This window comes from Punica granatum, chromosome 8 (assembly GCF_007655135.1).
Source record: "Punica granatum isolate Tunisia-2019 chromosome 8, ASM765513v2, whole genome shotgun sequence".
Taxonomy (NCBI): domain Eukaryota; kingdom Viridiplantae; phylum Streptophyta; class Magnoliopsida; order Myrtales; family Lythraceae; genus Punica; species Punica granatum.
Genome location: NC_045134.1, coordinates 23570818 through 23595104, shown reverse-complemented (window position 1 = coordinate 23595104; position 24287 = coordinate 23570818). Strand labels below are relative to the sequence as shown.

At 35.6% G+C, this 24287-nt stretch overlaps 3 protein-coding genes across 3 annotated transcripts; 2 read left to right on the top strand and 1 right to left on the bottom strand.

The window, feature by feature from the left end:
- Positions 1-4034: 4034 nt before the first annotated feature.
- LOC116187741 (cytochrome b5) lies at positions 4035-6269 on the top strand. Its single transcript, XM_031516663.1, has 3 exons — positions 4035-4384; positions 4994-5060; positions 5679-6269. Exons 1-3 carry the CDS (start codon positions 4298-4300, stop codon positions 5927-5929), a joined length of 405 nt encoding a protein of 134 aa, XP_031372523.1. The 5' UTR covers positions 4035-4297; the 3' UTR covers positions 5930-6269.
- A 488-nt stretch (positions 6270-6757) lies between these two features.
- LOC116187740 (BTB/POZ domain-containing protein At5g48800) lies at positions 6758-10180 on the bottom strand. Its single transcript, XM_031516662.1, has 4 exons — positions 9775-10180; positions 9098-9164; positions 7794-8984; positions 6758-7485 (listed from the first exon to the last, which is right to left on the bottom strand). The coding sequence occupies exons 1-4, from the start codon at positions 9828-9830 to the stop codon at positions 6949-6951; spliced, it is 1851 nt and encodes a 616-aa protein (XP_031372522.1). The 5' UTR covers positions 9831-10180; the 3' UTR covers positions 6758-6948.
- A 10793-nt stretch (positions 10181-20973) lies between these two features.
- LOC116189258 lies at positions 20974-22857 on the top strand. The gene is made up of 5 exons (XM_031518842.1): positions 20974-21217; positions 21322-21440; positions 21883-21980; positions 22397-22522; positions 22648-22857. The coding sequence occupies exons 1-4, from the start codon at positions 21031-21033 to the stop codon at positions 22503-22505; spliced, it is 513 nt and encodes a 170-aa protein (XP_031374702.1). The 5' UTR covers positions 20974-21030; the 3' UTR covers positions 22506-22522; positions 22648-22857.
- Positions 22858-24287: the final 1430 nt, after the last annotated feature.

Sequence of the window (24287 nt, the reverse complement as noted above, 5' to 3'; positions counted from 1 at the left end):
TTTTGAGAAAATATTCTGCAATATGTTGACGTAGATGATATGAAATCTTCTGATAAAAAATATAGAATTTTAATTTCAGATTCAATGTCATGTATGGTCTACTTAGACGAAAAGAAAATGAATGGAAAGTTGGGCTCTAAAATAAGATGGTAGAGTTAGGCCTCGACGAGGGCAAGGCTAAGTCTCACTTACAAGTGAACCTCATAAGGATGTCAATGGCCTATTCCGGCTACATGGCCATATACAAGTCGGAGTTCGTCGTTCCACATATATAACATGATATGTGTAAACCGTTAAGGATGTAGGAGAAAATTTATATTTTATATTCATGACTTGATTAAAATTGTCCTCTTAATTTTTCACTTTGATCATTTTTCTCTTCTTCTTTTTTTTCCATTATTATCATTATAAAAGTTGAAGATTATTTCATCTCATTTTCAGTATTCCCTAAATATCCATATTATAAATGCCCGATGTTTCGAATAAGAAGAGTCATTTGACAAAAATGATTGAAAATTCACCGCGATAGCTACCATCATTTCTTTTATTATTCTCCCTCTCACAAATTCAACATTGTGCATGACCTCTTTTCACACACACACACACACACACACATATATATATAATAGTATAGTATTTTCATAATATATTACAGGCCTATTAACTTTTTATTATGAAATATTCAGTGAAATTTAATTACGTGCAGGAGAATATGAATAAAGGGACACAATCAAAATGGAGCCAAAAAATCTTTTGAGCAGGACAATTATTGTTTTACCTCTGGGGCGCCAAGGGCAACAATATATTAGGTACATCAATCTATCCATTAAATAGTTGTATTGCCATAATAAATAGGATTAAAAAGATAATTTTATATATAATATAAGGTCATAAAGGTAAATCCTGTTAATAAATAGGATTAGAAAACATAATTTTATATATAGTATAAGGTCATGAAGATAAATGTCTAAATAAACAATTGCAAATGTATATACAATTGAGATTAAATTAGTAATGCATATGAATCATTAAATACTTAATAATTTTATTATACAGGCCCATTCTTGTTTTAAAAAATATAATCTCAAAATTTATTTAGAAAAAATACAATTTATTAAAATAACATGTCTATAAAATACTTTCCTACATAATCAGTAACTAAAAGAAAAATTTATTGATATATAATAAGTATGTTTAAATATTGAAAATTTTTCAAATAGTAAAAGGTAAATCTATTTGAAAATTTTTAAAAGTAAGAATTTGCAAGAAGAATTTATGATAATAGATGATTTACGCTTCTTTTTTTACAAAATTCATGGAAGTCATCTATTACAATTTTTTAGAATTTGTTATTTAAGAAAATGTAATATTTTCTCTAAGTAATATCATTTTCGTCATCCATATATATTTGGTATTATGACTCATTTTCAATTATGCACTAATATTTGAATTGTTTCAATTTAAGAATGTATATAACTTAATGAACATTTCAATTGTGATGTCAAAAGTTTTAAAAAATCATCTAAAAATAACATTTCCAATCAATAAGCCGTGCATCGCAAGGGCAAAAAAACTACTATATATATAAAGTTGACAACACCCTAATAAATAGGAGCAAACCAATAAGTCTATTGCTTAATTAATATGTTAGTATACTATATAGAAATTGACAGATAATAGTTAATATTATAATTAATAACAATATATGAATATAAAGAAAATATTCAAAGAAGAGAAAAATTCAAATTTTTTATCACTTATTGTTATTTCATTAACTAATAAATAAATATACTCATAATTAAGAAAATAAAGAATCATTTATAATTATATAAACTTAAAATCAATTGTTAAATTCTAAGAATTATAGCTAATCTTATAAAGGCTCAATTAAGTAAAATTTTTATTTACATTTTATCTTAAAATATTCAAATTTATAAAAATTAATATATGAAATATCAGTTATAATAAAGAACAAACGAATAATAAAGTTTAAAAATTTTGATAGACTCTAAAAGAATTATCCTTTCATCAAATAAATTTTACCATTTGATCTAAAAGTATTCGGATTTCAAATGAATTTTCTTAGAAATTAAATTGATAATTGTAATGATGTATATATTACATGAGTTCCTTTGATATATATTTGATATATATTATTCTATCACAAATATGAATTAACCAATTTAAATTTTATACAATATAAAAAAAATAAACTTCTACATGTTGATATAAACTATGAATTTATATGATTATTGTTTTCATATTTAAATTTTTATAATAAAATTTTCATTACAGAATTTGTGCAACACACGAGTCCGATAAACTAGTATATTGTAATAGTATACAAAAAAAATTACTGATGAATTAAGCTAATTTATGCAACATTACCTAGATAATTCAACAATTGGAAAAGGTGAAACTCCATGAATGTGAATGAAAGATGTCATGAGATTATTATCACTATTAGAATTCGCGATTCTTGTTTTTCTCCCTCATCCATCCCTAGCTAATAGGCCTCTATAAATATTCTTCATATAAAAAATAATAATTGCCCCTCAAAGTTTTTACGTTAGGAACTAATTTAGAACAGTAATCGGTGTATGATATGATTCTATTTCTTTTATCTATCGATCAATATATTATTATATTTACAAAATATGTACACACAAATTACTTGTTTATCCAAGTTCAAGACTCTTATGCTGAATTCTCCACCGTCTTCATTATGAAAAGCAGCAACACAATATCTGCAAAAATAAGATAATGAACGGAAAATATTATGTTTACCGCAAACAACGTTGAAAATGTTACATTCTTTAAGTTTTCTAGCTCGCTGTAAGGGTGAAGTAAAATAATCAAAATTATGAGGTTAAATGAAGGAATTTGATCGGGGACAAACAAAAATAGTATCAAGTTTTTCCTTAATTTTGAGAGTAAAAAGTTATGTCTGAAGATATATACGGAATAATTTGACAATTTTCAAAAAACGGCAAAGGCATATATAATATTATATGACACCTGTTATAATTTTGTAAATAAACATGATTCTCGTGGTATGAGTAAGACATATTTTATTGCCAATAAATAAGATTTTTTTATGGATGCATAACGTTCGGGTGACAAGAATGTATACAACATCGAAGTCCAATAAAATAATTAATTAAAGAAAGATGGAGTTGAGAAATCCAATTCGAAGGACACATCTTCTTACAAAATAAAGAAAGGTCTCATAATCGCAATTCTAATTTGCAGATCTACGAATTAATTCTATCTTTACAGGACCTCAAAATCGAGGAGGATCATATGGATTTCGATTATAAGAGGCCAAACATTTATTTAGGCCCCGTTTGATTTTAGAATCATGATTTTAATTTTAACTCAACACACTACACAACAAAAATACACGTTTTCCAAGTCAAATTTATAATCTCATCTCATTTGTCATTTTCCACAATCAAGATCAAAATCAAACTTATTTTAACTCTAAAATCAAACGCACCCTTAAGCATTTTGTTATGTACTACTATACGATATATCACAACTAGCATTACTTCCTTGCTCGCCTTTTAGCAAATTTAATTCAAGAGTATTGGATAAAAAAATATTATCAAGCATATAAATGTATATATACTTTGTGAATACACCGTGAAAAAATATCAATCAAATTATTATGAAAGAAGAAGTGGATGTTATTTACGCGAGTAGCGTGTTATAACTATTACTTATTGTAGATTTTCGTTGAAGACGACTTGAAGTGTTTCTTCGATCATGCATTCAAATTCAATTTCGATTCTCACTGGTTGACCTTTCCACATTTCATGGATGTGATACCATGCATCTTTCTCGATTCTCTGCTCCTCGCAATGTGACCGAAATTACCAAAAAAAAAAAAAAAAGCGCCAAATTTGATCATAAGAAAATTTGGAATTAAAGAATTCCCCAAAAATATGATATGATATGATAGGGGTAAAACGGGTAGTTGGTAGTTGAGGAAAGAACCATTTCATCTCTCTGCTATCTCTCACCGCTCCTCACCAACCCCCGTCCCGACCACTCTCTGACCTCACCAACCCTCTCTCTCTCTTTCTCTCTCTCTCACTTCGGTTGAAATTCCAACCCACCGGGCTGTCTTTCTCTCCTCTGTGGGCGGAGAAGTCAGCTTCTTCATCTTCCCTCCCCCTCCCCCCCTTTGTCTGTCTGATCATAATCTTTGTTGGGTATTCCTCTTCTCCCCCCTTCTTCTTCTTCTTCTTCTTCATCTTCATCTTTGGTTTCCTGTTCGGGTTCGATCAGTCAAATGGGTGGAGAGACGAAGGCCTTCACTCTAGCTCAGGTCTCTGAGCACAACACCTCCAAGGACTGCTGGCTCGTCATCGAGGGCAAGGTGGGTTGCCTCCAAAATCTCACCTTTGCTTCGGTTTTGATTCAGTACCAGAATTGCGAAATCTGGCTTTCCTGTCTTGTCCATGGAGGTTTGGTCCTCTGTTGTTCTGTTAATCCGATGCACTATGAGAGTTCGGATCTGATACTGTGAGGTCTCTTCTTTTTGGTTGGAAGCTTAAGCTAATCAAGTTGGGTTGTTGTTAATATTTGATATCGTTGTAATAGTGGTCGGGTCGATGTTCCTTTTCGAGTGCCTGCGTTGATCCCTGCCCTTTATTTCATGTATTAAATGCGAGGTTGTTATGCTTTCTAAATGTTTACGGTGATGGTTGCTTGATGGCCCAAGCCATTGTCTAGCCACTTGATCTCTTATGCTGATTTTGATAATATTCAATCGAACGAGGCTGTTAAAAATAGTTGAGAATCATGTTCGAATTATGAAACAAATTCTGTTCTTGTTCTAACTGTGAATTTGAGGATTGGTTTCCCATAGGATGATACATCAGCCATAGATTTCACTTTGGCTGTCATGTTTACTATGTCTTACATGTATATCATGTATTCTTGTTGCCTAGAAATTAGATCTCATTATAATTGGAACTTGGGACAGGTGTATGATGTCACCAAATTCTTGGAGGATCATCCCGGTGGTGACGAAGTTTTGCTGTCCTCCACAGGTACTTCCTTGAAGTAGAATCGACATTCTCATGTCAAAGTTCTCTCTTAGCTCTATTTATACTGTGAAAAAATTTATTCTGGGGTAATATGTTTCCAAATAAAAAATCAATATGTTTGCTTATGTACCCGGGAATAATTTGAAAAACATAGTCTCTAGCGACTTTGACGAAATACAAGGAAAAGTGACATGACAAATTTCACAAAGCCAAGCACATTGCTACTGCCACTGCCCACCACCACGCTGAGCTCACCAAGGCCAGGCTGAGATTGGACTTCCGTCAGCTGGAGTTGTCGGTCACTACCTTATGGTGATCGCCACCTTCAGCATGGTAGAGTGGGTAGCTGAACAATGAAATATGGAATCGAGAAATAAAGTTAACCTCTAGTAATTGTGTTGGGCAATACCCTTTATTAATCCACAAATAAAAACAGATTTCCCTTTTATCCGGAACCAGTTTCTGTTGGCCAGATTGACCAAGCTTTTTCATGAACCAAATACCTGGATAATTTAGAAGAACTTTTTCCAAAAACTCCTCACTATTGAACCTTAGAAGTCGAATCTTGCAATTTTTCGACGATTAGTTACCAGTTCTGAATTGTGCGTTTCATCTTTTTAGGGAAGGATGCAACTGATGATTTCGAGGATGTGGGCCACAGCAGCACAGCTAAGGCGATGATGGACGAATTCTATGTGGGAGATATCGACACAGCGACTATCCCCACGAAGAATAAGTACACTCCTCCCAAGCAGCCTCACTACAACCAGGACAAGACTCCTGACTTCATCATCAAGCTCCTCCAGTTCCTCGTCCCCCTCCTGATCCTCGGCATAGCTGTCGGGATTCGCTTCTACACCAAATCACAGTGATAAAAGAACCATCGATCTAAAATTGTCGTCAAGAAAGAATAATGCTCCTTCCCTCATATCTTCTTCCAGTGTGAGAATTATGCCATTGGGTCAGTTGGATAGTACATGCTTAGACGGGTTAATCGTGTTGAGGATGATATGTGCTTCTTTTCCCACGTCCTCCATGAAGGGCTCTATTTATGAAAGACCCGAGACTGGTGTTTTGATGTTCCATTGGTAAAACAGATTTCTTTATGTATCTGCTGTTTTCAGTTGGTCATGCTTGTCAATTGACTTAACTTCCATTACGGCTATTGAGCTCGGTTTCTATTACTTTGATATTAGTCTGGAGTTATGTTTACATCCAGTTTTGATATAATATTGGTTCTGTTGCTCTCCAAGTTGTTGCACCCAAACTTATACGATTTTCCTGAATGTTTTCTGGGTCGGGTTTTGAATTATCACTGCTCGCCGGATTGATTCCAGTTGCCTCAGGTCACAGTGACTACTCTGTTCAATTCTGAGCAGCAGGAGCATCTTCTTCATACTTCCTGGTTGAGCAATCGATTAGTTACTGAAAGCCGGAATAACTGGTGCAAGCAACCTCACATGATGCAATTCTGTTCAATTTCCGACAATCTTGAAACGGTTCAAGAAGAGTTTCTGCACGGAGGAAGTTGCTAATTGCAGAAAGACCGAATCAAGCCTGAATAGAAGCTGAAGATCTTGATGTCTTTGTGCAGTGTATATATCTGTGGCTCATTTTCAGCACCGACGTTTCTTTGTGATTGCTTTCGTGGAAAAATTACAATTATGAGATAAAATCACGGTTCTGTGCACGGTGACATATTGCACGACAAATTGAAACAGATAGACAATCTGTATTTGGTCGAAAAACCACCACCTTTGTACAATCAACATCCTGCTGGAGATGGCTCAAGCTCAAGAACCACTGCTCTATACAGATGGGACTTCAAATTGATTGGAATACGAACCCGGTTACTTAGAAAAGAAGAAATCTAAAAGAATAGTTATTAGGACTAGTCCGTGCTCGCACATGTCCTCTCAATCACCTTAGAATTCGTCCGGTTAGAGTTCTTCGACGGGGAGCTCGACCCTCGTGAGGAGCTGTGCCCGAAGAAGCTCAGCTTCCCGATTTTCTTCGAGAAAGAGCTCATGAACTTCCTGGAGTTCGACTTGGCCATGTCCCTCTTCATGCAGACATGCTCCTTCTCGAGATCATTCAGTCTCATTCTCAGGCGGGCCAGCTCGAGCTTGAGCTCTCGATTCTCACGCCTGAGGGACGCATAGTTGTCCCGAGGGGACATCGCTGCACTGAGGGCTCCGCTACTTATACGCCATGACTGATGTATCATTGGTTTCGGGTCTTCATCGGGGAAAGAGCAGCACAGGGTATTCCTTAGCCTCACCTGCTCGAAGTAGAGGACCTGGACGATCGACTGAAGGGGTAGGCGCTCGTTCTGGGCAGCGTGGGCCCCTGCCTCCTGGGAAAGCTTCTGAAAATCAATGAGCTTGCACAGCTTCTTCCTGTCTGATTCCGATAAGCCCGGATGAGCCTGCATAATGTGTCTCTACATAAGATAAATCACACATAATGGATGTTCTTTCTCCTTATCTTCTTATGGATTATTTGATCTCGACTATCCCGGTTTTCTGTCTAGTTGCACTGCTCTTTTCTTTTCTTTTTTTCTTTTTTGACCACAGTCAAGTTGCACTGCTGAAAATATATATTTTCATCGAAAGCATGGAGCTTTGTCCATCTCTCAAAAACTTCCGGGCATGAAAACAGAAAGCCAGACTCACCATTGTCCAAATCCGAATGGAATAGCTAGATCATAAAGCTTAAGAGGATCCAAACACGTACTTTTAGGTAAACATCGACAGCCCTGTACAAGCCATCATGTATTGTCCGAGCATGAGCTGGTAAGGACTCCGCGATGGCCATGAACTTGCCAAGCTTTAGGTTGGCATCAGGGGCGATCTCCGCCAGGTAATTATCCACGAGCTTTGCCACCTTAAACAGTGCAGTCTGCGAAGGAGATTGAGGAGGACTGTCTGATTCGAATACGGAGGCGTCATCCATCTCATCCTCACTGTCTTCCTGCTGGGAAAAGCTCACAAGAATTCTGTGGACCGTGTCCACGTCGAACAATGTGTCACAAGCATGCCGGAAGGATGGGATGAGGAGGTCATCGAGTGTGGCGATGTCCAATTGGGATCCGATCCTCCTCTCAAGGTCGAGCCGACAAGCAATACTACAGTCCAGCATCACTGCGCTCCTCAGGAGCCCGAACAGAAAGTTGATGGGGACCGCCTGTTTCTCAACAGGCAAGAGGCTAACGATAGTCTCAACCACGAGCTTCTCATGAGAGGTCAAGTTTGAACCCGAATCTAGCTTCTGTGGGTTATTGTTACTAGACGGATTCCCCAGGGTGGACCTCTTAGTCAGCTCCTTCTGGGCGTAGTTCATTAGGGAGGCCCCAATGCTCTCAGGGCGAACACCGCGGCACCTCATGGCGGTTAGAACCCTCTGGTACAGATCTACTCGGAGATTCGATAGGTCCTCAATCCACCAGTCAGTGGTATCACACTTATTAACCTGCCGGCTCATCTGGAGCCTGCCGGAGCTGCTGTACTCAAGGCGCGAGAAGCTCGATGCAATTTGCTCTGCACAGGCTTTCGACGCTATCGCCTCTATGCACCGACTCACTATCTTGAGCTCATCCGCGAGAGGGAGAAGGGTCTCACATTGCTGTAGGACCTCAACAGATATCTCGAGGCTCTTACAGACTATGCTGTCAAGGTACTCCTCTGCTCGTGACCCGAGGTTGTCCTTGGAGTACTCCTCGTTCATCTCAAGGTACTCGGAGACACAAAGAAGGTGGGCTACATTCGAGGACGTGATCTCGAAGTTGATCCCATAGCAGAATTTTGCAGCCAGCTCAAATGACTCTGCACCTCCAGGGAGATTCAGGAGCTCTATGATCGATATATCGGAGTCCCTGTGCTCTGCAACTAACTTCCTGATTTTTCCGCACCGAGAGACGAGAGGGAACTGTATATTCAGAATAAGTTATGTGATCAGAAGTGAGGGTGACAGAAATGATTTATGCAATCCGGAGAACTTGTGATCAGATTCTACTGATAGATAAAATAGAACGAACGAACCTTGTGAAGAGCAAACGTTCCACCATTGACAGCTATTGTTATGTCGCTCGGAACATCCCGGAAAATCCTACAAAAGATGAACGGTGAGAGTTTGATCTCAACGTGACACTGAAAACCTCAAAGCCCTCCTAACTGAAGTTCGGGAACGGTAAGTAATGTTAGTCATTGTCACTGATTCCGACGATTCAAAATCAAATTCATCCATTGAACTAGTTAACTATGCCAATTGTTCATCTTTTACGCATTTTCTAGCTCTGGCTATTGTAAATTCGATAACAGTGTAACTGCCTCTGCTGGGACTAAAGCATTCAACCACACTCCAAATCGAGTTACTAAAAGAGGAGCTTGGAATATCAACCGAAAAACGAAAACTCTCAACACGACATCACCCAGACCAAGCCCACACTAAGACATGAATTGTACAGAACTTATATGCCCCTTTTATCAAGTTAATCTCCATAGAACTTTTACTTCTACGAACACTTCTAGGAATTCGGAAACCAATCCAATGCACAAGAACAAAGCAACAGAACGAGCAAATGCAAGAACGAGAATCACATTCACTCGTACCCATCTCCCGAAATGAAACAACAGTAATCAGAAATGAATCGAATCCGAGAGGAGAGGGTCATGAGAAGTAAGTGAGTGAGTGAGTGAGTGAGTGAGTGAGTGAGTACCACTCGCTGTACCGCTGCCTCGAGCACTTGGTCAAGGACATCTGCTGCCGGTCCATGTCGACAACAAGAGTGCCAGACCCCAACAGAGCAAGAACCCAGAGGACCGAGCTCAGCTGGCGAAGGAACAGCGGAGCAGCACGGGGTCGACGTCGAGCGAGCGAGTCACAGGGAGGAGCGGGGATCCAGTTGGAGCTGCAGTTCTCGAGAAGAAGCCCCTTTGGGGGAATTCGACCAACAGTTGGTGTTCAAACCGTAGATTGCAAGCGTCCAAAGATATGGGCCTGTCTTGTGGGACACCCCCTGCCTCCATCTTCTGCTGTGGGTCAAGATCAAGAAAATCTTGCTGTTCTGTTCTGTTCTGTTCTTTTCCTTTGTATATAAATCCTTCCTTCCTTTGAAGGATCTGCAAAAGACATTCCCGATATTTAAGCGGGTAAAGGAGCAAGAAAAGGGGGGGGGGGGGGGGATAGGCGGTGATTTGTTCATTTTTTTAATCCCTTGATCTCTCAGAAACAAAAGTCAAAAAAAAAAAAAGGCGGGAGAAAAAATAAATAAAGAAAATAAAAAGTAGTTATTATGGTTTGACAACTTTATGGGTGTGTGCTCTTTTTGTCCCTCTCTTACAAGGAAAGTGTATTAAAGATTTGCCAACCCAATAAGTTCCTTTCGTAAATTTGAGCTCGCGAGGTAGAACTATCGAAAGATTTCTCTCCGGTCGAATGCATGAAAGTTCATCAATAGTGGATCGTCGTAGATTCAAAAATGTCTTGCTATGATTTGCTATCTACGAAAATGGATCTTAAATCTAAAATTTTATGAGCCTTGCCATGGACATACAATGAACTGATTTTGTGCAATAATTCAAAAGAAAATCCATTCTAACCTTATACTATCTATTAATTTGGATAAGGTCATATTCAATAGCTGAATTCCTTTCAAGAGATTCAGTGTGGTGACACTCGTTATCTGCATCAAACTAGATATTTTATGGATTCGAGCTTGTGATATCAAAATGGATCCAATTTTCAAAGACATGTCTAGGGGATATATTGATGCACGCCTAGGAATAAGGATGGGTTCCTCCTATTTATGCCCTTTCTTTTGAAATTGGTTGGCGTGAAAACGATAGGGGTTGATTAGAATTAAAGGAAAGTATATGTATATATGTATACTTATAACTCGACCGAAATGCAAAAGACAATGATATCTTTGTTTTTTGACTAACTAGACATGCGTGTTCCTCAAAAGATAAAATTTGAGTTGCGAATTTTTCAAAATCAAATTGATTTAACTCTTTGTCTTATCATTTAAAGGATCACATCGATATATACAAAATTATATCTATGTGCGTGTGTATAATTTGCATGGAAAGAAAAAATGTTACGCACTGCGATATTATGTTTTTCTTCGCTAATACGTGATGTATCAAAATCTCTAAGATATAATTAAGATGAAATTCATTGAAAGCATTATGGTAGATGATCCACATCAAGTATGCATCAAGATCATACACAAATTGACCATAATTTTCATTTGCTTCACTCAGCACTATATTTTTCACTCAAATAAACACTAGGGAAAATAATTAAAATTTTCACATGGAATTGATTAATTTTTTAATATTCAAGTAAAATAAACTTTAAGTGGGCGAGTTCCCTTTTGGTAGGTGCCTCGTATTCTTCACAAACATGTATGCAAACGACAATATAATGTCAACTATCAGAAAGGCAGAAAGAAAAAAAAGAAATAAAGATATAAAGACAACAAGATCATATATTAAAGTTAGTGTGTCTTTTTAAAGTCCTATTTGCTCATCTTGTATTGTCCAAAACTTTATTTGATTATAAGGAAATTTATGAGTCTAATATAAAAAAAATATAATAGAAAATACATGTAGTCTTATAACGAGAATCAAATAAAAAATTTATAGGCTATCAGCGAAAGTGTATAACTACATGACATACTTCATTTTTCTTTCTTATTGAAAATTTTTAATTTTGGTGAAAAATTCAACTGAAAAGACAAGAAATTGATGTGTTGCCTTTTACGAGTTGAACGTATAAATACATAGATGCATCGCAATCCTTGGTATAGTGATGGGAGACCCTCTTGATGCCAAAAGCATGCTCGAGGAGCATAATTATTAAAGCCAATGTCACATGTGCAATCATTATATATACATACATCCATAGATATATATGTGTATATACATTCACCATTTGACTGTTTCACTCAAAAATTGTAAGGGCCTGTTTGGTTTCAAAATGACATTTTAGAATCACAATTTTAACTTTAATTCTACCCACTACAAAACAAAATAACTCATACAAAGTCAAAAAGTGGGCCTCATTTATACCACTTTTTTCCACAACAAAATAACATAACACATACAAATTCAAAGGTGGGCCCCATTTATACCACTCAAAATCAAAATCAAAATCTGATTTTAAAATCCTACTATGAAACCAAACGCAACCTAAAAGCCAATCAGTTTCTTGAAAAAGGGGGAAAAAGCTAACTTTTATATCATTTAATGGAGAAAGAAACAGATTGAAAGGTAGAAGCATGGGGAATCACTTTTTTTATTTTTTTCGATTACACATGGGGAATTACTTTTGCTTTGAGATATGTACGTAATTCTTGCATGAGGATCTATATATAGTGGTAACAAAGTCTGAAGTGGCCTATTTGGTCGGTCTACGTCTAACCTTAATTTTTGAATATAACTATATGTGATTAATATATTTACTCGACAAATTAAAGAAAAATATTGGGACTGATTAAGAAATATATATTGAAATGACAATTATTATTTTAAATTTATTAGAGTTCTTTATTTCTTCTTCTTTTTTTCTTTTTTCTCTTTAAAATCTTTCTTTTCAGTAATAAATCATCTCGTGTCTTTTCCATTATGGCCCTGTTTGGTTCGATGTAATCTGGGAGTATTCCCGCGTTTGGCGGGGATCTCGAGCCCGGAAATTGGAGAAGCCTTTATTATTTTTCCTTTCTTTATCTTATTATATATATATATATATATATATATATTTATTATACATATTTATATTAATATATTTATATGAATATAAGTATTTAAATAAATATTATGTATCATATATATTTGTATTGTATTTATATATTATATAAAAAATATTTATCCAAATATTTATATAAAATATAAATATAAACATATAACAAATATTTATATAAATATTTTTAAATTTTAAAAAATAATAATAAAAAGAAAATTAACCATTTTATATGTTAGATAATTTTTACTTGGACCGGTTGAGAAGCGATTTTATCGACTTGAGTTTGGGAGATCCTAATCGATCATTAACTATATAAAAAAGGAGAAAAGAAAATGCGGTTCTCTCTGAAAGTTTCTTTCTTTTATGAATCATGTCTAGTCATCCTCCAAACTGCATTTTATCCATAAATGAAAAGGCATTAATTTCACCAGACTATGTACTAGTAAGATAATTAACTTAAATCTTCCACGCAACATATCGATTCCAATAACTTAAGTACCAACAACAATGGACATGTGTTTACCTCTACTTGTATCATGAGTTTAATGATCAAACTGCACGAGACATTATGAGATATGAATCATTGTTCTATCAGTTTTCTTCCGAGGATTTCAAATCGTCCTCTAAATTATGGTATGATGCATAAGATGTAGGTAAAATCATTTTTAATTTGGTATAAATTCAAAAATAGCTTAACATTTTTACCAATATAAAACTAATTAAATAAAGAAATTAAAAGGGTTAAACATAGAGTAGGATAAAGTCGCTTCAATGGAAAACTTAGATTACATGATTACCCATAACCTATAGTGGGGGCATTGTAATATTATTATCATGGACCACCAAACCCCATTATTACATTCATACTATAAAGATATCATTTGACATGATATCTCTCCCACTATATCATCATCATCACTAGCTGTTCCCCTTTCATGAAGATAAGAACAAAAACACTTTTGTTTTCAAAGTCAAAGGTCTTCCCATGGACACGAGAACCAAATTTGACCATGCATGCGCATGAAGCTAGGCCAGGACCACAAATCTCTAGCTTGGATCCAACCATATTATATACATTTTGGCCAAAAACCATACTATATGAATGTTAATATATTTAAATGTATATGATATATATAATCGATCAACATGAACATATTTGGCTTGTATCTACATATGTGTGTAAAGATATCGTCTAGACGAATTGAGTATCATCGGATATATATGTGACTGCAGCAATTTGAAATGGATCTTTCTTTAGGGTATTTTTGATATCGGGATGCCTTAAGGAAGCACGGCGATTGTTAAGTTCGTGAAAATTCATCGGATTCTTTAGATGATATAGAAACTTATATTTTTGATGCAATTGTGATGTCATAATTTTTTCAACCCATGGTCGGTGAAATTCACCTTGGCTAAATTCTGATTATACACGGCTCCACTTGAGAATCATTACTTTGATTCCAAAATTATCGCACACGATTGTGACTAGCGATATTGATGGGCACCAATAAAATGAGAATCATTACTTTGATTCCAAAATTATCGCACACGATTGTGACTAGCGATATTGATGGGCACCAATAAAATGAGATTATGAATCACGAGATTTGAGGACTTTGATTATAATTTTGTCATTGATTATTACTTCAAGTCGATTCCTATGTCCTGATTTTTGACTAAAAGTGGTGACACATCAAATGATCTCTTTAATTCGGTACAAACTAACATGACAAATTATGACCGTCTTCTTCTAAATTAGACGAACCTAGTCTCGGGTTAATTCATTGTATGATAGCTAAGTCGATTCAAATAATTGATTACACTGTATACTAAGTTGATGTTCTTGGTCACTTCCAATTTCGACCCTTTATCAGTTAAAATAGAAAAAATGCCCGAGGACTCCCATTTATTTGATTTCCCTTATAGCCTGATGAATTTAGTTTGTAATCCGAAAAAAAAAAAAACTGGAAAAGGAAATAATAAGTGGAAAAAAAACATGTTTAAAATAATCACGCAGGAGAATAGAAAAATTTACCAGAATAATTTTATTCGCTGTATTTATAGGTTGCGATACCCAGGGATAGAACGAGAGGTTGTCTCCCCCTCTAAAATTACAATGTCTTAAATGAATTCACATATTGTTACTCAAATTGCAATGAAAAGCCACGCTCCCAATTCGAGAAAAACATCTCCCTATTAGCCCCTTCAAGGACCCCGTCCACCTTTAGGGTCTTGTATCCGTCCCGGGCGATACCTTTGTGACAGCTCGAGTCGACTGAACCCAAAGTGGCACTCCTTGAAGCATCATAGTCATTCTTTATCAAAATCATGAAACCTTATGTTTCACAATTTTATTTATTTTTTAAAAAAGAAGAAAAAAAGTTAAGAGAATTTACTTTAATGTGTTCGAGATGGGCAGTGGGCATGTTAATTCGAATTGGAGCTGTCTTTTTGCTAAGTAATTCGAATAGGAGCTGTCATTAGGCAAATAACCCCTCCTTAAACTGGTTTTGTCACGGCACGAACTCAATCATACATGTCGTTTTCTACGGACCTCACTCAGACAAAAAGACAAAGACATCTCCACGTGAGACAATTAAATGACAGGTGAACTTAATTGATGCTCTTTCAGTCCCAAAATTTCTTGGATCTCCTTATCTCCTTTATGTCCTGTTGCAAAAACATGACAATAGAATTGCAGCGAACAGGTACATCATCTTATAAAGATGAAAATAATTAAATAGAAATTTGCCATCTAGATCACTATTCAGATGTATTATTTCTTTTTAGTTAATTTTATATCCACATGATGGATAATATCTATTATTTGACCAAAAAAAATTGATTGTTGTTTGATGGCTTTCCTATGTAGTTTGCCTCAATAAAAATTAATTTGATGTGCTGGTCTATAATTCATAAGGTAGAAGATAAATTATTTGTTTTTTTTTCAAGTAAATTACTTGACGTCAAGTAGTTTTACTTTTTTTTATATAATTTACTTGAACTATAAGTGAATTATTTGAAATTATTCAAGTAAATATATGCATGTAACATAAAGGCATTTTAAATATATGTTATAGAATTTTCATAATATGAATTCGATAGACCTTAGCTATATAGTTTTGCCTCATAAGAAAAGGTGTCTCTAATGGCAGAGTTGGCGGGGATGAAGCCCCATGCTCAGATCTCCCCCTTTCATATCCCTTTGTTTTTTTAGATTATATTATTTCTACGTCCTATTAGACCAATAAGCCTCTTTAAGAAAAAAAATTTGCAATATTAAACTTTATATATTTACATTATCATATATATCGACTTTATAATTTATCAATGACCATTTAATGAACAAGATTAATTTACATACAACTTATCATGTATCATGTGCAACACGCGTATAATTCTATTAGTCATCTTATAAAGATGAAAACAAATAAATATAAATTTATGTAAAAAAAATTAAAGATTAATTCTCATATGTTACTAACTTGTCATGTCACCATGAAAAAGAATCACTGAGATTTTTTCTCCTCTCTCTCTTTGGTAAAACATAGAATTCATTGGACACTAGGACGCCATCCGTGCGTTGCCGCGGGTTGAAAAATATTTTGTGTCGATCTTTTGATTTACTATATTAAATTATATAATAATTGATATATAGTAACTTATTCAAAAATAATTAATTGATATAGAGTATAATCGAAATTAATGATAAGATATAAAATTTATGAAGCATTAATTATTAATATATGATTCAGATTTTCTGAAAAATTATTCTAATAATATTTTATAAAAGCTGAACTTTCAATATATCTAATTAGAAAAACATGATCACTATTAACAGATGTTAAGTTACCATGTAATTTTATGCGACCAACTTTACTTTGTAGTGCACGATTGAAATTTATTAAAAATATCTCTTAGTCACGATCAAGTCAATACCCAATCAAGGATTAGTCTCATCATTAATAAGCTAGCGTAATCTTGCATTTCACAAAAAAAAAAAGAACATATATATTGTCACAAATAAAAAAAGGCTAATTAAATAGGTGATAAATTAAAATACCTTTCCATACATAAGAAAAATTACATATGTCGGTTAAGGTGGTTTGGAACTTATTTTTTTTAAATAAGTTCTCGAATTTGAACCTTGTAAATGGAAAAACCTTCATGAATTTAAGAGTTTTACCTCTTAATGAGCCAACTTAACTTGAACTTGAATCAATCGGAAGCCACTAGATTTCGAATATTAGATCATGCAAACTAAAATACTTCCATACATATATATATATATATATATATAATCTATTTTATTTTAAAATATTAAATTAATAATGTGAAAAGAAAAAAAAGAAGAAGGGGTGGGTCCCAACTGATGAAAAACCCACCCCCCACTACTAAAAATTAAGGAATTACTGAGGGGCCTATCCCTCAATAAATAGGCTTACTGATAGATTATTGAGGGATTCGAATCCTAGGTAAATCGGGCCTTGGATACTCAAAAAATTTACCGAGGGATTTTTCTCACTGTATATTGAGGAATTACCAATTGATAAATCCCTTGGTATTTCCCCAAAAAAAAATTACTGATGGATTTATAAGAAATTATGCACCCTACCCCTCATCCACCTCCTTTCCGCTCCCACCACTCTCATATTTTTCTTGCATTTTTGAAATCTTGAACCCATACCTCCCACCCCCCATCCGCCCGCCTCTCATGCTCTCTTTCATCATTGAGTTATGCACATTGTTTTTTTCATTTCTTTACGCTTAATTATATTTGTATTACTTGTCTTTATATTTTCATTAACTTGTAATATTAACAAATTTGCATTGATAATATATACATTTAATAATAAATTCAACATTATTTATATATACAATGCACGTGATATTTAATTGAAAATAATTTCATAGTTTATTTGACCGATCTAAATAGATTTTAATGTAACATAATGGAGAATTTTATAGACTCTCCCTTACGATTTCGAACATGCTTTCTCTACTATCTATTTTGAAGTTTTATTTCTAATACTATTTATTTCATTCATTCTTTTTTTTTCTTTAAATTTTTATGTACAATTAAAATGGTAATTAATTATAAAATGCATCTATTTATGACTCACTCCGAGCGTAAACATTATATTTATATACTAATATCTATACATATTTTTTTTAAAAACTCAAAATTTTAAATATTCAAATTAATTAATTTCATATTTACTATAAATATTTAACACTTTCAATCCTAAATTAAACCAATTTTATATTAACTTACAATATAATATTCTATTCAAGAAATATAATTCGTAGGTGATATATATCTCTACAATTATTATTGTAAAACAAATATTAATCTTCTCATTTGGTACTTTATTTTTTTGAACTTTTTATTAGAAAATTTTAAACTTTTTATTACTGAGAGATTTTTCCCTCGGTAAATTATTTAAAAAATAATAATTTTTCCTTTAATTTTACCGAGGGATTTTTCCTTCTGTAAATTATTTTAAAAAAATAAATTTTTTAATTTTACCGAGGGTTTTTTTCCTTGATAATTTTATAAAAAAATATTTTTTTTATAAATTTTGTATTTTACCGAGGAAAAAGTCGCTCTGTAATCCCTCTATAAATTTGCTGAGGGAATTTTACCAAGGGACGCAATCCCTCTATAATTTTTAGTAGTGCTCACTCGCCCTAGGAATTGAGAAAGGGACCTGTAATCACATTTTGTATAATAGTTCTAGAAACATCGCTTGTTCCATTTCCTAACAGCCTAACATTTTCCTTCTTATTTGGTGCTAAACATTTAGCCTAATATTAAGCATGTATATCTCTCAATGAGAAATCATCAGGCCTATATATGTTTAGCTGATGGGCAAATTTCACATCGTTTATGTATATCGCAAACATAAACGATCATGACCATTAACCGAAAAATATAACCCTCTTTTCTAGATGGGCTTTTCATCAAGATATCGAAAATTGGTCGTGTCGGCTCTAACTTGTAAGATTAGTTATGCTCGAAGTTGCATATCTCACGATCCAATTGAAAACTTATAATACGACGATTCTCTCGGAATAAATGATCATTAGAAAAGTGGATTAAAAGCAAATCAGAAGCAGGGTTTTTATAGGATATAATTGCTACATATATATAGTTTGAATCAACTCGATCTCCTTTGACATTTCAATGGTGGGTGAAGAAGTCTCATCATAATTAGACAAATTGCACGCCTAGTAATAATTGATGGAAGAGATAGGTGAACACATCAAGACCTATATATATATATATATATATATATATGCATATATGCGCAGAAGGTTCTCATGTCTTCATTTGGGGCTCGCATCTTTCACTATAGGGCATGTGATTTTGATCGAAGACTGAATGGAGCCCACTGAATTTTAATCATATCAGTTATTGAGTTTCTTCCTCAGCAATGTTGATATATGTCAATTGAAACACCTAATTTCCACGAACACGGAAAATTGGAAACAACATATCTGCCAGAGTTAGGCCATTATCATGCCAAAGTTCGAAAAGTTCTAATTTAACTAGACATAAAAGTTGGACAGACGATGTTGAATTCATGATAGTATAACTTCGCATTTTCTATTACTGCTTACCTAGGCGTTTCACAATTGATTGATTGATCCTACTTTGAGCAGGGCAATGAGGATTAGTTGGACGAATACCGCAAATCCCTCGTCCTTAAACGAAGAAAAAAAAACAGATCTTTGATAATCCTTATTTTAGTGGAAATCCTTTGCTGATTTCTTCTAAAGCAAGCAAATAGATGAATTTTCGTACCATCGCAACTAAGCCAGTTGGTCACCATGAAAGTTGAAGGCACCAGCTGAAGTATTCTAAAAGATTGAAGAGTTATAAGTATCCTTAGATTACAGATTTTACAGAAGCTATAATCATAAAATGATTTATCTGCAATTATAGTTTGAAAGGTGAAATGGTTATATATTGGTCAATATGCATTGTATTGTTTCAAGGCAGGTGAAAATATAATATATGACTCTTTATGACAATATATGATTTTCTCCACTTGTATTATGATTGTCAAAGAAGATTGAAACTAAGGAAAGATGTAACCAATGGCGCACATCCTCGTCTAGTTGCATGTTCGATACTTCGCAGAACTACTTGTACCTTTTATTGATATTTAAGATTTACTATGCTTACAAACCTCCATTGTAAACGAAAAAAAAAAAAGAGATTGAAACTCATCCTTTGCCTGTAGATATTTTCCTCTTAATCACATTGATCGAGAGGATTTTACCACGTAAATTGATGTGCTGTTCTACTCTCGTTTCCTCTACTTTGCCCTTCTCGTGCTTGATTTCTTTGCTTCCGCAGCCATCAGAGAGTTCTGGTTTTGGGATCACAAGTTCCGAGTGTCTTGGGTCCTACTGCAACATACTATGAGCATTTTGAATCCCACAAAGACTATTAGGGATTCATCTTGCCATTAGATTGAATCATTAGTATTTGAGACTCATTTAATCCTTTTCTTAGAGCTTGAGATCATTGGAGTCATAAATAGAGCCACAAGTCAGCATTAGGTCACACACACAACCCGCTTCAACACAACATGTACTTGTGTCTTTTATCCTTTTCTTATGCTCTTGTACTCTTACTTCATTATCGTGAAGTTCTTTTAATTTCAATCAAGGCATTTGAGCCCTATAGGGGTTCGAAGCTCATGCAATCGTTCCGTCCATCAAATTTTAAGGGGTTGTCGAATTGCTTCTCGTTCTGAGACCGTACGCTCTGTGGCATGCTCTTCCAAGTACCGATAAGGCAGTTAAGAAATCAATTCAACAATGTTGGAATGCATTTACCCAAAATGCATTCACTAAATTTAAACATTTTATTCAGAAAATGCTTGAAGGATGCACCTATTATACAAAATAGCACGTGGCCGAGAAAAGTGGCCGGAATTTTTTCGATGGTTAAATTGCTTATTTTTCAAGTGGATGAGGGGGCACTCTTTTTTTTTTGGGGTGCAAACTGCAATTATCTCCCAAAAAAAAAAAGTTAATAGAAAAGGTAACAGATTCATTTCAAAAGGCCCAGATTCGTTTTTATTGGGCCTGGGCCCAAATGTTTTATGGGCTCTACTTTTTACTAAGCCCAAACTGCGAACAGAATGTGTCTCGGCGACAGAGAAGACGGGGAGTCGGAGCTCGAGTCAGAGAGACAAACTCCGAGGCGGCCATGGACTGGTCCTCGTGGTTCCGGCGGGCTCTGCTGAAGGACCCGCAAGCCCCACAGATCTCAGACTCATCTAAGAAGAAGCAGAAGAAGATCGAAGGAGATTTGGAGCTGTATGGCGTCACGCAACAGCTGATCGACCGCATCAAGACGTTTACTGTCGACACCTTCAAGGATTTCCACCTCCGAGGTGCGTGCCAGCTGCCGGAGCTCGTTTTCGTGCTGTCGTATGGAATTGCGGGAGTGGTTATTTCGTTGATTACGATCCGCATTGAGCTGATTGTGTTGTTGCAGAGGTGGATGATGGGTCAGGAGTTGCAGACAGTGAGACGGCGACCACTTCGGGGAATGTTCGGAAGGATCTGTCGGAGTGGCAGGAGCGCCATGCTTCCCTCGTGCTTTCGACTGTGAAGGTACTAGACCTGTTGGAGTTTACAGTTTAGGATATATAAATGTCAGTTTGGATTATTTGGTTGGCTTTTGTCATTGTTTGATTCGAGCATAGGAGAGATTGAAACGGTACTTTAATCTGATATTGAAAGTAGGATTTGAGCTTCGGGCTTCTGTCGCGAATAGTTGATTTGTGGGGGTTGCAAAAGAATTTCCATGAAAGGTGTCAACTTTGCTTTACCGGGCTACTTTAGCTCAGAAGGCATTTCCGACTTTGTTTTGAGATTTGTTTATAATCTGTATGCTCGGTGTTGCTCTTGGCAAGGTGCTTAGGACATATACATGGTCCTAAAAAGTGGAAATTTTTTGGGGGTGAAACCATTTCCTTTTCACCAATGTCTCTATGACATCTAAATCAATAAGTGATGGGAATTTGCTTGTTGAGTTCGTATATCTGCTCTTCAGGAAATGTCCCAGCTGAGGTATATGCTGTGCCCCCGCTATATGAAGGAGCGAGAGTTCTGGAGGACATACTTTGTGCTCGTTAAGAGTGATGTGGCCGAGTAAGTCATTCAGACTGCTTTCATATGTTGATGAATAGAAATCTTGTAGGATGTTACCAAATACTAAATATACGTGCTTGCTTATTGATGGATGTTCCTGTTTGTAATCAAAGAGAAGTATTTAAAGCCAGATTATAAGAATACTCTCAGCAGCTCTAATCATCTTGGCTTTAGAGCAGTTACAAAGCTGCAAGTCCTGTATTCCATAACCGTCTATAACATTGGTTTGTACTTGGTAGTACAAGGAATACAGGAGATTTGCATGAAAAACGTCACTAATTAAACATGTAACTTCAGTAGATTCTGTGCAGTTGGCTTCTCAACTTTCTCTTTATTCCGGTCACTCACCAGACATAGGCAACCCACATGATTCGAAGGAAAAGATTCATGCAAAATGTGAATTTTTTGCACGTTAGGTATGAGTTGCGCTCCGTGAGGCTGGAAAAACTTAAAAAAATGGAAACGGAGGATGAGAAGTCTTCAAAAGGCAGTGGTTGGGAAGTTGAAATGTCTGAAGCAAAGTAGAGATTTAGAGGAAGCAGGTACTATCAAAAAACATTACCTTAGATTTATTTCCTAACTGTACTTGCTTTTCATCAGTTACAAGTTCTTTTTTTTTGCTGTTTCACGTGCATCAACTATGTACTTGGTTTTGCCTTCTCGACAGATGATTTATGTGGAAAAGATCCAGCAAGGGTTGAAAGCAGCTGGGAGAAAGTAGTCCTTGATGGAATAGGGATTCGTTTCTCATGTAAACCAAGCAGTTTGCTGGCCATGTCTTTTCTCAAATTGCTTCGTCTCTGTATCTTAACCATTAATAGATGAAGATGGAATATTTTCAGTAATTAAGTCACTACCCAATTTATCTCTTGTTTGATGTCTGATGTCAACAAGGAGAATTCCAATCTGCAATGTGCTGAGAGATGGAGGCAGTCTTGTTAGATTTTTGAAAGTTACCGGAGCTGCTTATCGAGATATACAGACCTGTGCTGCCACAGGCCCACCGATAGTTGGATTTGAACAATGTCATTTAACTTCGCTGTTTCTATCATTTATTTTCTTCCGCAGTTTATCACGCTCATGGGGAGTTATTTCCTGGACCCCTGAAAGTCATTCCTCGAAAGAAAGAGATCAAATGAAATATTATCTGCAAATAGTTTTTCGAAGTTGGAGGTTTGTTCCCACTGAAGGTCTCGGTATATTATAGATGCAGACAGCATTACCCAACTTCTGAAACTGAAACTGACATGGTTATTAACAGTGGACAGATAAGGTTAAGGATGGCCTCAGACTGTTTGGAGTGAAAAAAAGAAAAAAAGAAAAAAAAAAAAACTGCAAGTGTTACGTTGATCAGCGAGATGTACAATAGTCTCTCCATGTAACAAGGTTATGCTGAGCAGCCTAGAGCATATCATCGCAATTGGGACTTCCTTCACATACAGACAACTGCAGGGAACTATAGATGTCGAAGACAGCTGAGTTGTGAATCCTTAGTCTTGTTCTTTTCGATATTATGCGTACACAGAACAAATGAGAAAGAATGGAGCATGAAGACATTAACATGACGAAGCCGGTCCACAAGTTATTACAGCAGAGGTACAACATTTAATTCTTTGCTTTGTGTCTTTGTTCTTTGTCAATTACATTGTTCCATCCCTGCATTTGCCTGGATTAAATAGCCGGAGGCTGACCCCGCCTTTCAATGTGATCGGACCCCACCGATTTTTGTCCCTGCTTTGCTGAAAATTATGGAGCTGTGAGGGGGCCCCTCGAGTTTTATGATGCATCAGAAACACATGGGGTAGGATGAATTCAACTTGATGGCAAGGGGAGTATCCGTATCGAGAAGCGTTGGGGTGTTGTTGCAGAATATTATTACTTCAGGGCACTCAGGTTCTTTCTTTGTCTGACAGTTTCAGGCTTTGCCTCGAGCGGATGTCTGAAAAATGCCCCGTGAAAGAGAAGCATGGAAGCCTTGGATTCAACTCTCTAACTGGGCCATTCATCCATTGAAGGCGAGAGAACTCAGACCCTTTACTTCTCATGCACTGCCATGCTTGTTTATGCTGGTGAGCGAGTGAACTCTGCCATTACTCACATGGAGGGGAAGTTGTACCTGTACGGCTCTGCAGATGGTTGAATTTCTTGTGCACATAAGATCTGTGTGGCATCATCACTCTGTTCCCTGTCCCGCGTCAGTTATTTACTCAGTGAGTAAATGAGCATGTGTTTCTTCTGCATAGACTGGAGGTTGGGAATGGTCGGTCTCGGTTCAGCATCTCTCTCTCTCTGTCTTTCCCATGCACT